Source organism: Myxocyprinus asiaticus, chromosome 39, assembly GCF_019703515.2.
Source record: "Myxocyprinus asiaticus isolate MX2 ecotype Aquarium Trade chromosome 39, UBuf_Myxa_2, whole genome shotgun sequence".
NCBI classification, from domain to species: domain Eukaryota; kingdom Metazoa; phylum Chordata; class Actinopteri; order Cypriniformes; family Catostomidae; genus Myxocyprinus; species Myxocyprinus asiaticus.
Window position 1 is genome coordinate 8,840,257 of NC_059382.1, and position 14,288 is coordinate 8,854,544.

Sequence of the window (14,288 nt, forward strand, 5' to 3'; positions counted from 1 at the left end):
AGTAGGCTATACAAAAATATTGAAGGTGCGACTTAATGGCAAATCGATTTTCTACATGGCTGTGCTATTGTTTCCTGTCTATTGTATCATTCCGCGGTCTCTTTCTCTAACATAAAATTATTTGGAAAGCATTTTGGCATGTACTATACTTCCCAAGTGTAACTGTAAGCTGTTTACAGTGTTATAATGGTTTGTTGCAAACTAATTAATATAGGAAAATTTGTGTGTGGTCACAAGTGTGCATATCTGCTATTTTAGCGTTAGTTTTTCCCACCTGCATTCCGCCAAGTCCCATCATAAACATAATGAGGTATCGCATGAGTTGATCGATACCGAGGTACCAGGGCAGGTATCGTATCGAAGCCAAAATCTTGGTATCGGAGCAACCCTATACTATACACTGCACAACACATCTAGATCCAGATATCACTGTCAGGTCCAAAAGATGGTTTTACTTTAGTGAATGATTGTTATGTTGTAATTGCCCAGATTGTCTTACAGTTGGCACAAATTGAAGAGCCTGATGAGGAGGTTTACGTGCCCTTCAATTATGTTTCTTCTTTTAATATCTCTCTTGCTAGCCGAGCTCTCTCTTTTCATCCTTCACTGTTTTTGATAAAGTCAGGCCGGTGGCAGCTGTGGTTGGATACATGACAGCTCGTAAGCCGCAGAAGGAGTGGTGGCCCGGTTAAAGACTGGTGGTTTCATTTGGGTATTTGTTGTGATCCCCCGGGAAACGGGTCATTAGCGTTATTGATGGGCACTCAGTGCAAGCGGTGGATGCCGCCATGCATATGGTTTTAATATGACGTGTTAGGGGGAACGGCTTACTGTTTAAAATGCCTCTGAGGTCCGTGAACCTGACGTAAAGACCCGTTTAATCTGGAGTGGGATGAAAAAGTAATTGTGCACTTACCTAGATATTATGCGCATGACGCACTGAAGTTAAGGGTTGCTTCTTGACTACTTAAGGGTTTATTAGCTACTATAATTTGGACCCTCAAGATATTTTCACTTGTTTGTGGAAATAATGCCACATTTCCTTTCAGTAACGCACTGGTATACAGTACACCCACCACTTAGTGCCACAACAAACACACACAATCACAGTCTTGTCTAACTTAGTACCAAAGTATTTGCTCATTCTTTAGTTATGATATATGTTATCAATGTTGTACTTAATGTAATAATAAAACAGTCACAGGTAAGACTGCCTTCTGGCAAGTTTCAAGTGTTTCAAGTTTCATCTAATTAGATGCCACCTGAATGGTTATGGTTGTAAAACATGGATTTGTGCATGGTTAGATGCGATGAGTGTGTCAGAATTCTGGATTGACCACTAGCACAATAGTGTATCGGGCGCCACCTAGTGGTCCGCTTTGACACTGACCCAATTGGCAAGGCACGAAGTCTTGCTCATTGACATTCACCCAGAACCTGTTAAATGATCCTTGAATAATCGAGATTAATGACGGGTTCCTGTTAAAAGGAAAAAGTATGATATTAGGCCTACTCCTTACGTTTACACTGAGATTGTGTGTCTTTATTTTCTTCACTGAAATAGGGGGATTTCCAACATCTAAAGGGGCGATTACTTTGATACGTTCAATCCGCGCTATATTTTTAATTGCTGGTCTATATACCCATGCGTCAGACAGACGTCTTTGCTGGTTGTGTCACGTCTTGCATTATGAATGTTGCGTTTTTAAGACGGCGTGTACATGGTTGAACTTTTATAACGTCTTGAGACTGAGAATGCGGTGCTATTTCACCTCTTTAACTTTTTGTCATTGTCAACGTTTAACCTAAGAAAACATGCTTTTTTTTTAATGTTTTGCTTACCTTAATATTTTATTTCTTTACAAGTGTTTATTTTTTTATTTATTTTTTTTTTTTTTGACAATGGCTGAATGTTTCTCAACCCTGTTACTAAAATTAGTTCAATTGTTTGAATATATATATTTTTTTAATTTATATAAAATAAAGCACACATTTTAACCTCAGTAAACTTCTACTTTAAATTAAATGAATGATTACATGTCAAAATAATTTACATTTGTTCCAAAATAATGGCCATATTCATGTCATTTGTATTTAACTTCAATAACAAAGTCAGTTTCTCCTTTTAACGGAGCCCACAAGCCCAATTCTATCCAAATGTAAGTAATTTCAAATTAAAATGCACCGAATGTGATTTAAAAAAACAGGAGTGATTTGTTTTTCATTTTGTGATAAAACAATGACGTAACATGGTTGAATGCCACATAACAGGATTGAATACTGGGTAACAGGGTTGAACATAGAGTAAGACTTGGTCTCTATTCACTCAGTTTACTGTGTTTGTGTTCTCTTGCCCTTCCTTTTTCACACTCTCCATCTTCTTGGGCCCAAACTAGAAATCCTAATCACATTTTTTGTTTTACTGTATCTCAACCCTGTTTCTCTTGAATGAGTAACATGGTTGAAAGTAACAGGGTTGAGTGTATTTTACCATATAATTAGCAAACACACAAAATATGGCTATTTAGTGTCTATGCTAATGCCATGTGGACATTCTACAGATTCACATAAAATGCATTTTAATAAATTAATTCCATATATAATTTGACCAGTAGGCTACTCTCTCTGTAAAGATCACAATATTAATGAAAATACAGAAAAAATCATGAAAATTCGTACCTTTTGTTTTCCCATGGCATTCAGGAATTTAAGAGGATGTCACTTGAACATGTGATTTGCGGAATATTCCAAATGTTTAATAGGGGTGAATGTGTTCAAGTAACAGGGTTGAGTAAAAAAAGGCCCATTTTACAAAGGTGCCTCAGTTTGTTCCTGGCTGAGTAGCCTGCCAGGAACAACGTATGGCACCTTTAACCCATCACGCAATAGCAATATTAGGCTATAAGACACAACTAAAATGTATTTGTTTTTTCTCAATACTCATGAATATCTTATGACTAAATGTGCTTTAAACATAATACAAACGATGAATCTACAAAATAATGCAAAATAATAATAATTTTTGAAGTAGGCTACTTTAATGTTTATTTTTCAATTAAAGTGTAGTGCCAGAGCAGGGGGACATGAGATAATGTTGTTGTTGTTGTTGTTGTTGTTGTTTACTTATTTTTTTCTTGGAATCACCAAAAAAGACGCAGCGTAACGAACATAACAGAACGCGCGTGTCTCGAGATGCGTTTTTACATTTTGTTGTTGTTTTTTTTTTTTTTTTTTTTTTTTTACTTGACACAGCGTCTTAAAACAAAGGGCTTCTGCGCGAGACACTGAAATAAACAGGGAGACGCAAAAAAAAATAATATCTGGACGCGGCTAGACGGACAAAAAACACGTTCGGTGTGAACGGCCCCTTTCTCAAGTGTCTCTCGACGATTTGCTATCATTAACGTGTGTTTACACCAAAGTGCAACAAACAAACACAAACAGATGAGGTTTTTACACCCTCCCTGGTGCGTTCACAGACCGGCAGTGTGGGAGAGTTCGCTGATACTCATCTCCAGAGCAGCTCCTGCATTTTAGGATTTGTTGTTTCTGTCCAACAAGTGGCCCAAATGGTGCGAGACTTCACTGAGTTGATTCCCCTTGGTCTCTCTTCAATTTTATCGCCAGTTCAAAAAGGCACGGCCCTCCGGGAACGGGCGAGCACAGCAGGAGAAGAGCGTAATCTCATTGGCGCGAAAAGACAGCGCGGTGATAGCGTCGCTTCGCTGACACTGTACGCGTAATTGCCGCGCTGGAGTTCCCGGCAGATCGCATCTGACCTCACCAATGTGTTCTTTCATCACAGCAGGCTCTGATCTGGCTGTCTTTCAAAAAACGAGGCCTGTCTTCGCTTATTAAACTGTGTCTGTATCTTATAATACAGAGGCCATCATGAGTCTGGGTTGTGTTGTAATTTTATTACATCCATTGCAAAACGTGTTTTAAATGTTCTTCATAAAAAATAAACAGATCTACATTGACACTCTAAAGTATTTCCAGGGCATGTTTAATGCCTGGCCGCGTGTAACAAACCGCCAGCTCCAATTTCTTCCTTTGCAAGACACACATTTTAAGATATTTTAAATACAGTTCATACTCATCTGCATGCCTCAGTTTAATTATACTTTTTATTGAATGCACAGATTGGCGACTGCAGGGCCCGAGACCAGTGTAGTAAAACTAAATCCATCTCAATGCCGTTCCAGTAAAATTGCAATTCGCCTCATTGACATTTCACCCAATTCTTGTAATAGACTACATGTCTGTGTGGATGCAATAAGGAGCAGCTAAAAAAGGAGTCTGTTGGCTTTGACCTGTTTGTGCTGGATAGCTCTAGCGACCCAAAGAGACAAGATGGACCTTTGTCCAGTCTGTATGTGCCACCCGTCCACTGATCAAAGCGGGTGTACAGTATCATGGCCACCCAGACCATACTGAATGAATGGGCTTTGGAGGTCTGTTTGACTGAACTCAGGTGTGTGTGTGTGTATGTGGATGGATGGCCTGTAGAGCACTGTTTGACTGGAAACAGGTGTGTGTCATCCATTGCTGGAGGCTCTGGCTGATAAACATTATTGGAGAACATCTGTAGGCTGTCACAACATGGTGTGGCTAGTGGAGCCCCCTCCCATCCATCAGACTCAGGGGCTCAATCCACCGACAGCCCCCCAGCTTCCATCACTCATACTGGGCAGCATGCGTCAGGGTGCAGGGGTCTCTGCCTGGCTCTCCCACCTGCAGTGACGGTCCACTGCACTTGAGTAATGCTGTAGGGACAGACCATGATGGCAGCAGTGACAGAGACTAACACACACATACAGTATACAGTCAAACACGCATAAGCCGTAAGAGGGTCCGTTCCACTGAGGTGGGCTGTCAGGTGGGTGATAGGTATAGGCAGGTGACCTCTGATTCGTTTGACCCTTCTGTCTGAGAGGTGGAGAGGAACGTGCTATCACTCTAGTGTGATATCACACACACACACAATGTCCATAATGTCCCACTACCTTCTACCTACATATGTGTCCTACAAACAACACAGAAATGTTTCACGTGGGTGATCAAAAATAATAGCATGTGTGCTTTACATTAAGTTGATGTTTAGATCTTTAAACAAAAGAAAATACTTCACTCACCCTCATGCCATCCCAGATGTGTATGACTTTCTTCTGCAGAACACAAAGATTGTTTTAGAAAAATATCTTAGCTCTGTAAGTCAATACAATTCAAGTGAAAGTTGGCCAGAACTTTGAAGGTCCAAAAAGCATATAAAGTCACCATAAAAGTAACCCATACAACTACAACATCCTCCAGTGGTAAAATTGATATCTTCAGAAGTGATATGATAGGTGTGGGTGAAAAAACAGATCAATATTCAAGCCCTTTTTTACTATATGACAAGAGAATTTTCATTTTGGGGTTAACTATCCCTTTAAATGATACTTTAACAATTTAGGGTAGGTAGAAGGGTGAATCTCACAACAACATGTCCAGGTCATATTTCACCCAAAAATCAAGAGAAAAAATAAATAAAATGAAACATTTTTATCACGCATAAAGAAATTGAAGACTATTTTAGGACCATTAAAATTTCTGGTAACATTTTACAAGAAGGTTATATTTGTTAACATGAAGTAAATGCATTAGGTATCATGAACTTACAATGCACAATAATTTATATATCTATAATTTATAATTTTTTACAGCATTTTTTAATCTTAACTAGATTAAAGCTACACTATGTAACTTTTGGCCCTCTAGCGGTTAAAAAATAAAACTGCATGCGTCTTGCGGAAGAACTTTGTTTTGGTTGTGGTTTGGCTCTGCTCCTCTGCCCGGAAGAATGTGGTTCGAGGCACCGGTGTACACATGGATACAGGACATCTTATCAGAGCGAATGGACAAAAAATAACAAAAGAAAGGAAAAGATGGATATCCGTCATCTGAGCAGATAAGTGCCATATATTATGCTGTTGTTTTGACTTATTGGATACATTGATGTTTTGAAATAAATGACATTACAAAAGCTAGGCAACGTTTGTTAACATATGACATAACGATTGCTAGTCTGATAAGGTCAAACGTTGTAACGTAACTACAGGATATTCTGGCCAAATAGACCACAATAACAATTTATAGATTGTCATTGTTATCAACCAGTGGTCAACATCATTTCAAGACTCACATGTCCTTGGCAAGCCTAGGACTAAAGGATTTATTTATTTATATAAATTATTGCCGTTATAAAGAAAAATACACACGTGTGCAAGTGAAAGTTCTGCACCGATTACAGTATAATTATTGTATTTCACTACACACACACACACAGATGTGAGTGTGTGTGTGATTACACAATTATGCATAAACCATGTTAATAAAATATCTTACCTGTTGAGTAAGGAAAAAGCAATCTCTGGGTCACTTTTAAATTCTTTCAGCTCTCGGAGTTGTCGCTGCCTCTGAAAAGCCAAGCCGATGTTGATTCAGGTTTTATTACGAACTCTGTCACTTTCCCTTTTTGCTGGTAGACTCTGCTCTGTTCAGGGTTTCTTCATTTTTACAACCGGTGATTCGCCGGAGGTCTGCGGTTTTGAATGTTGCATGGTAAATTTTTCTCGTTCATTGTGACAACAAACTTTCAGCTTCATGCTATTCCCACACCATACACACGCTACAGTAGCCAGAGCTTATTTTCTCTGTGTACGGATATGACATCAACACGCACGGGCGAATGACGTATGTATGCAATTTCCCGCGAAATCAGTCCCAGCAGCTCTAAAATATAAATCATTATTATAGGTCTATCAAAGTGTATATGGGTAAATATATGGTTTGGAAGATGGATTTTTGTTGCACTCTCTCATTAATAACATTTTGATATTTTTTAACCAAAAAAAAAGTTACATAGTTTAGCTTTAAGATTAATTTATAAAAATGCAACTGTTCATTGTTAGTTCATGTTAGTTCACAATGCATTAACTAATGTTAACGTAATTAGTATATGCAGAAATTAACAATGATTAACACTGTAAGCGCTGTAAAAGTATTGCTCATTGTTAGGTCATTTTAATGTAGCTGATTAACAAATACAGAACAACCTTATTGTAAAGTGTTACAAGATTGTTTTATATTTTTGCATTATTTTTAATAACAATTAAGCACATTTCCCACATTTCAGAAAAATTCTCATTACCGTAATCTATCTGAATGTTTTACCTCTGAGTTTTTTGTAATTCCTATTATTATCTATGGCGATTCGCATTAGATGCTTATTACTGCAATGCGTTAATATTTTACTGTATTAATGTAATAATTCATTAATTTTATTTAACCCTAAGAGACCCAAGCATAGAAGTTAACGTATTCTTTTTTCCACCTTGACCTCTGATTATAAAAATCTTGATTTTTTTTAGCACATTTTCCTTTGCGATGATTAATGCAATTCTTTTTCCCACCAAAACTACTGCTGTAATACAGTTCAGCTACTGTTATGTGTAGTTTATACCATTTTTAATCATACAAAATAGGTTATTGTAAATATTGTTTAATTGCTGTAAACAAACGTTGCAATTCCGCTACGCTGGGTCTCTGAGAGTTAAATTAGCATAATGAAAGTACAAATTCTATGATGAAGTATTAGTACTTTAAATTATATGTTATTACTTTATTCAAGATGTTTTCTGTACAAACACGTATATTCAAAAGTTTTTAGCACCAATACGTATGTTCACTGTACAGCCAGATAGTACATCAGTCTGACAACATCCTGAGAGAAATAAAGGTAAGACAGAGGAATAAAAACCCTTTTTTTACAGCACTTTCTACAGTAAAAGACTGTTGATTGAACACTAAGCACTGTCATTTATATAGATTAGGATTGTTTAGCATGTAAGACCTGGCAGTTCTATCTTTGGAGGAACTGTTCATTCAGTTTACAAGCTTCGGATTGTCTAAATCCTGTTGGACAGCTCAGTTTTAACAATTTACCTCAAATGGCACGATGATGGGTGACAACACTGAATATTTACATGTTAATACAGTCTGCTGGATATGCTGTCACAGGAATCACATCACAGGAAATACATCAGCCACAGGAGTCAACCAGATGGAGTGTAACCAACATTTAAATAAAATATACAGTATATAGCACAAGCATATCTTTAGCACATATTCCCAATTCCTGCTGCATATGACTTAAAAACAACAGTTAAGTACCATAAAAGAGTACTTTACAGACAATTTTGTAAAAAAAAAAAAAATGTTAATTTTAGTGTTGGTGTATGTTTACAAGGTAAATTTTAGACTGTGTATAATATGTATGGACGGAAGAAAGCCGATTGAGTGTGGTGGTATTCCGATGGGAGGCCACTTGAGTGGCACTTTAGCTGTGTATTTGTGGTATGTACTATAGAAATGAGCGGTTGCAGCTTCACTCTGATCCTATAATAGAGAAGTTTGGTTGGGCTTTGTGGCATGGTGGGCATTTGGCTGATCGCATGGTTTGGTTTGACTGACTGATGTGGGATGTTTGCTTTGTAAGGAATTGAGAGTGTACTCACAACCATACACACACACAGAGCTCATGACACTAATGTCATGTCGAACTTGTCCTCCGTAATGTGCGTGATGATCGCATTAAAGACATGTTCATACATGCAGACCTGCTTACAAACGAATACACACACAGACTGAATGATTGCCTAGAAAGACACAAACATACACATATTCACTGACAGACTGTTAGTGGTCTTCTTTGTGTCTAGAAGGGACACTTGTGTGTCTGTGTTGTGTAGCATTGTTTCTTCGTACTAGTTCTTCTGTGGCTTGCTTGTCTGGGGGAAAAACCCATAATAACAAGCCTTATCTCCTCTCACATACTCATTCACCCATGCCACTCGCCTTCTAGTGGGATGTTAGTGGAGTATGTGTGTGCTCGTAGCAGGACTAGGAGTGTGAAACACGCCGTCGCCACTTCTTTACACGAGAGAGCACATGGTCTACCATAGCACCTGAGAGAAAGACAGAAAGAGAAACTTAATTATTGTCTCATTGGTATTGCCTCATTTTGTTTTCATTTGTATCGCTGTTGGTTTTTTTATTTTGTGTATTTCTTTTATTTTTTATGTCAAAATGCTTCCTATACCAGCTTAACATGCAGAGACAACTATAAGTAAACCATTCATAGGTTGATTTCCCCGAAAAGTGTAAAAACTGTGCGCCATCAAAACATTGCTCCGTTTGTTTGAGCATCCCAATCAAGTAACCAATGGCATGTGTTTGAGGTGGGACTCTCTATTTGACTGATCAGTGGCTAACAAGGGGAGTCTTCGGATTTGAAAAGAGTCATTATTTTCACAATTCTGTTCAGTGCCACTAGTGGCACAGAAATGACACACTTCACCTTTAAGCAATTTGGCTCTCGAGGTTTTGATATATTGTGAATGCAGTCACAGCCTCAGGGTGTTGCTGGCCATGATGAACAGCTTTTATAAAACACTTAATTATAATAAATGTTAATGACACACATTTTCCGTTAAATGTTATTTTATTAAGCAAATGTATAAAGTGCCATCCTTCTGCTAAAAGATGTAGTCTCTGACATGTAAACTAAGCTTAAAGGGATAGTTCACACAAAAATTAAAATTCTCTCATCATTTACTCACCCTCATGCCATCCCAGATGTGCATGACTTTCTTTCTGCTGCTGAATGCAAATAAAGATTTTAGAAGAATATCTCAGCTCTGTAGGTCCATATAAAGCAAGTCAATAGGGTCCAAAACTTTGAAGCTAAAAAAGCAAATAAAGGCAGCATAAAAGTAATCCATTCAACTCCAGTGGATATATCCATTGTCTAGACCAGGGGTCGGCAACCTTTTTGACATGGAGTGCCATTTTTTATTTTCCTGGTCAATGGCTGTGCCGATAGTGGTGGTTTCCTTATTACATCATGTGTTGTTCTGAAAGCAAAAAGAAACAAATGAAATACGGAATGTAGGCTGTCATCCCCGCAGCCTGACCGAAGCAAAGCGGGCGCGTTTTATCACGCGATTAACTGAAAGTGAAGCGCTGCCAGCTTGTGATGCGCGAATGGCTTTCATGCGCTGCATGAGTCTGTTGGGTATACTGCAGTCTCGTCACATTTTAACTTTTTTTTTAGCCTCCCATTCAGCTTGTGAAAACACGCTGTGTGATCATGAGGAAGGATTACATCAAGATGAAGACTGGAATGCAGGTGCGTAATTTATATAAATAAATTAGTCTTCTACTCTCTCGCAGTTGCTGGCATGCCAGTGATTACGCCTCCGCGTGCCAATGCTGGCACGCGTGCCATAGGTTGCCGACCCCTGGTCTAGACTTACAGAGCTGAGATATTTTTCTAAAAATCTTCATTTGTGTTCAGCAGAAGAAAAAAGTCATAAGCATCTGGGATGGCATGAAGGTGAGTATATGATGAGAGAATTTTCATTTTTGGGTCAACTATTCCTTTAAACAGCTCAGAACCATAATTCTATGAGTGCTGTGCAGTGATATACACAGTAGCTGCTGAACAGGTGTTTTGTTTCATAGCTGTTAATATACCATGTATTGTAGCCCATTTAGAATGCTATGTTGACCAATCAGCATCCAGGACTGAAGCTAATATCATTTAAATGCAATAATGAAACTGAGAAAGGTATAATGATTAGAGGAAGTGAGGACTGTAATATATCCTGGCACTCTGTAAAAGAACTATTCATATTTTTAGGGGTGTGCAGGTTTAGAGATTGTGTGGATGGACTGGTGTGTCTGGGTGTGGGGGCGTTCACTTAAAATCACCCCACTGTGACACACACACTCTGTCATACGTTCATAAACGTATATATACGCATTCAGAAAACACACATACACACACGCACTGTGAAATGTCCTGCTGTGATTCACTTAAAATAACCGTCAGAAAAAGGCGCTGTTACGCAGACTGACAGGAGGCCCTTAAAAGCTCAGGGGTCCATCACACACAAAGAGAGAGAGAGAGAGTGAGAGAGAGACGGAGGCTGACACTCATACTGTCACACAAGCTTTCATAAGCATTTGGAGCTGAAACAGTCAGTTATGTGTCATGTGACTGACAGGAATAAAGACAATTTATGGCAAGAAGTAAAAAGCTGACACTCACTCAGAAAATCCACACCAGGATTTCTGTCTTTCTTCTTTTGTGCTCATTACTCAAAGCAGGTGTGGTATTTGATTGGTTTCATGTTTCTCATTTAATTGCCTGTTTTACCTTTAATTGAATCTCTTCATCGATTGGTCCAAACTTGTTCATGTGTATTAAGTTTCACTACCTCATAGGAGCAAGCTGACCTTTGTGTGTATATGATGAAAACCAACAATCATCCCACTATTTATAAAAGACATTATGGGATTTACATCTGTGTTTTAATTAGGGCTGTCAATCAATTAAGATTTATCAATCGAATTTATAACGTGATGCGCCGATCAGTTAATCAAATAAATCTCAATTGCATACCAATATTTAGTGAGAAAGGTCTTCAAAGAAAGGTAATTCAGAATATAATAATTATAAATACTGTATAAGAATAATACAGATAATTCAAATATATTACATCAGATTGTGGCAACAGACAAGCATTTAGACAATACAACATTTTTTTTTATATATCATTGAACATAACCCTATTATTGGCGTACTTCCCTCTGCTCTATTTTGAATTGTTGGTCTATGCACTCATGCATCAAACGGACTCTTTTAGAGTGTCTCACTTTGGTTGCGTCACTTCTCACTAGTTTTTAGCACCTCTAGTCATAACAAGCGCTATGTGTTTAGAATGATGTGTCAAGTTAAACCTAGTTTGAAACTGTGAAGTGCTTGGTCCAGCTGTCATTAGGGCTTTTCACACTTGAAATCATTAACCACAGTTAACGTCGCCATTCTAAACCCTGGGTAAACGGAATCCTGGGTTACCTGTTTCATGTTTCACACTGTTCATTCTTTACCCTGGATTAATAATATATCCTGGGGATTCATGTTACGATGTTTCACACTGTACATTCATAAACTCCGGGTTAACGTTCTTATTTTCATATTTGCAGTGTCGATAACAATGATTGGATGTATACAGCTCACGACAGACATGTAACCTGTCAATGGAGCTGCTCTGCTCTTTTTGTGGAAATGTCACCAAGCAATTCAGCTCTGTTTGTCCTTCGTTTTCTGAAATATGCCATGAAAAAATGGAATACTGTCTCTTCATCAAGCCAGTACTCACATTTGCCACCATTTTTCTACACTTTACCAGTTTCCCTCAGACGCGGTGCTAACACCCTTTCAAAATTACAAGTGTGAAACGTTGCTTTACCCATGGTTAAAAGTAGGGTTTAGAATGAAGATAACCCAGGGTTAAGCGCAGTGTGAAAAGCCCAATTGAGCGCAACAGCGTATCTCTGGAAAACTGTGCTGCCTGTTATGCTCGTTTGTGCTACAAGGCCTGTTACCTGTACAGCTGGAGTTGTGCTGACTGCCCCCTACTGCTTAACAGTGGTGCATCAAGCTTGAATTGCTCTGATGGTCGGAACATTCCTTATTTCAGGATTTACGTACAGGTCGGGGGCATGATTCATTGTTTTTTTTAATGCATTATTTTTCATATAATTAATCACATTAAATTAATGTGTTAAAACGACAGCTCTAGTTTTAATCAACACACCAATGTGATAGAACCCAAACTAACACAATTATTTTTATTTGCTTTCTATTCTCTCTATTTGTATTGTACTGTATTTATTTAATTTCCTATTCTGTGGTTTATGTTTAATGCTGTAACACCTCAACTTCCTCCATGGGAATAAAAAGTGCAATCCTATTTTATCTTATCCTAAGCAGTGAATCTTAACATTCCATTGCCTTCTGTTGTTTTTATATAAAGCTACAGTAATTAGAATGACTTTAACCCTACACCTAAACAAAATAACATTTTATATTTTTTGTGAAAAAAAAATAAATGTATATATATATATATATATATATATATATATACACACATACAGTTGTGCTCAAAGTTTTGCATACCCTTGGAGAATTGGTAATATATGTACAATTTTGAAAGAAAACATGAGTAAGCAGGCAAAACACCTTTTGTTTCTTATGGAATTCATATTCAACTGTAGGTTATAACAGAATGGCACAATCATAAAACAAAACATGGCAACAAAGAAAAAAATTAAATGACCCCTGTTCAAAAGTCTCCATACCCTTAGTTCTTAATACTGTGTATTGCCCCCTTTAGCATCAATGACAGCGTGCAGTCTTTTGTAATAGTTGTCTATGAGGCCCCAAATTCTTGCAGGTGGTATAGCTGCCCATTCATCTTGGCAAAATGTCTCCAGGTCATGCAAAGTCTTTGGTCGTCTTGCACGAACCACATGTTTGAGATCTCCCCAGAGTGGCTCGATGATATTAAGGTCAGGAGGCTGTAATGGCCACTCCAGAACCTTCATATTTTTCTGCTGTAACCACTGGAGGGTCAACTTGGCCTTGTGCTTAGGGTCATCGTCATGCTGGAAAGTCCAAGAGCGTCCCATGCGCAGCTTTCGTGCAGAAGAATGAAAATTGTTTGCCAGTATTTTCTGATAACATGCTGCATTCATCTTGCCTTCAATTTTCACAAGATTCCCCGTGCCTTTAGAGCTCACACACCCTCAAAACATCAGTGAGCCACCACCATGATTCATAGTGGGGATGGTATTCTTTTCACTATAGGCCTTGTTGACCCTCTCCAAACATAGCACTTATGGTTGTGACCATAAAGCTCTATTTTGGTCTCGTCACTCCAAATTACAGTGTGCCAGAAGCTGTGAGGCGTGTCAAGGTGTTGTCCGGCATATTGTAACCGGGCTTTTTTGTGGCATTGCCGCAGTAAAGGCTTCTTTCTGGCAACTCGACCATGCAGCTCATATTTGTTCAAGTATCGTCGTATTGTGCTTCTTGAAACAACCACACCATCTTTTTCCAGAACAGCCTGTATTTCTCCTGAGGTTACCTGTGGGTTTTTCTTTGTATCCCAAACAATTCTTCTGGCAGTTGTGGCTGAAATCTTTCTTGGTCTACCTGACCTTGGCTTGGTATCAAGAGATCCCTGAATTTTCCACTTCTTAATAAGTGATTGAACAGTACTGACTGGCATTTTCAAGGCTTTGGATATATTTGTATATCCTTTTCCATCTTTATAAAGTTCCATTACCTTGTTACGCAGGTCTTTTGACAGTTCTTTTCTGCTCCCCATGGCTCA

At 38.3% G+C, this 14,288-nt stretch overlaps 1 protein-coding gene across 1 annotated transcript in view; it reads right to left on the bottom strand.

Moving 5' to 3' along the window:
* Positions 1-7,716: 7,716 nt before the first annotated feature.
* Positions 7,717-14,288, bottom strand: part of LOC127430166 (multiple epidermal growth factor-like domains protein 6) — an 81,123-nt gene continuing 74,551 nt past the window's right edge. The window contains exon 32 of the mRNA XM_051679707.1: positions 7,717-9,008. Within this exon, the coding sequence (XP_051535667.1) occupies positions 8,944-9,008 (65 nt within the window). The 3' untranslated portion in view covers positions 7,717-8,943. The remainder of the gene's footprint in view (positions 9,009-14,288) is intronic.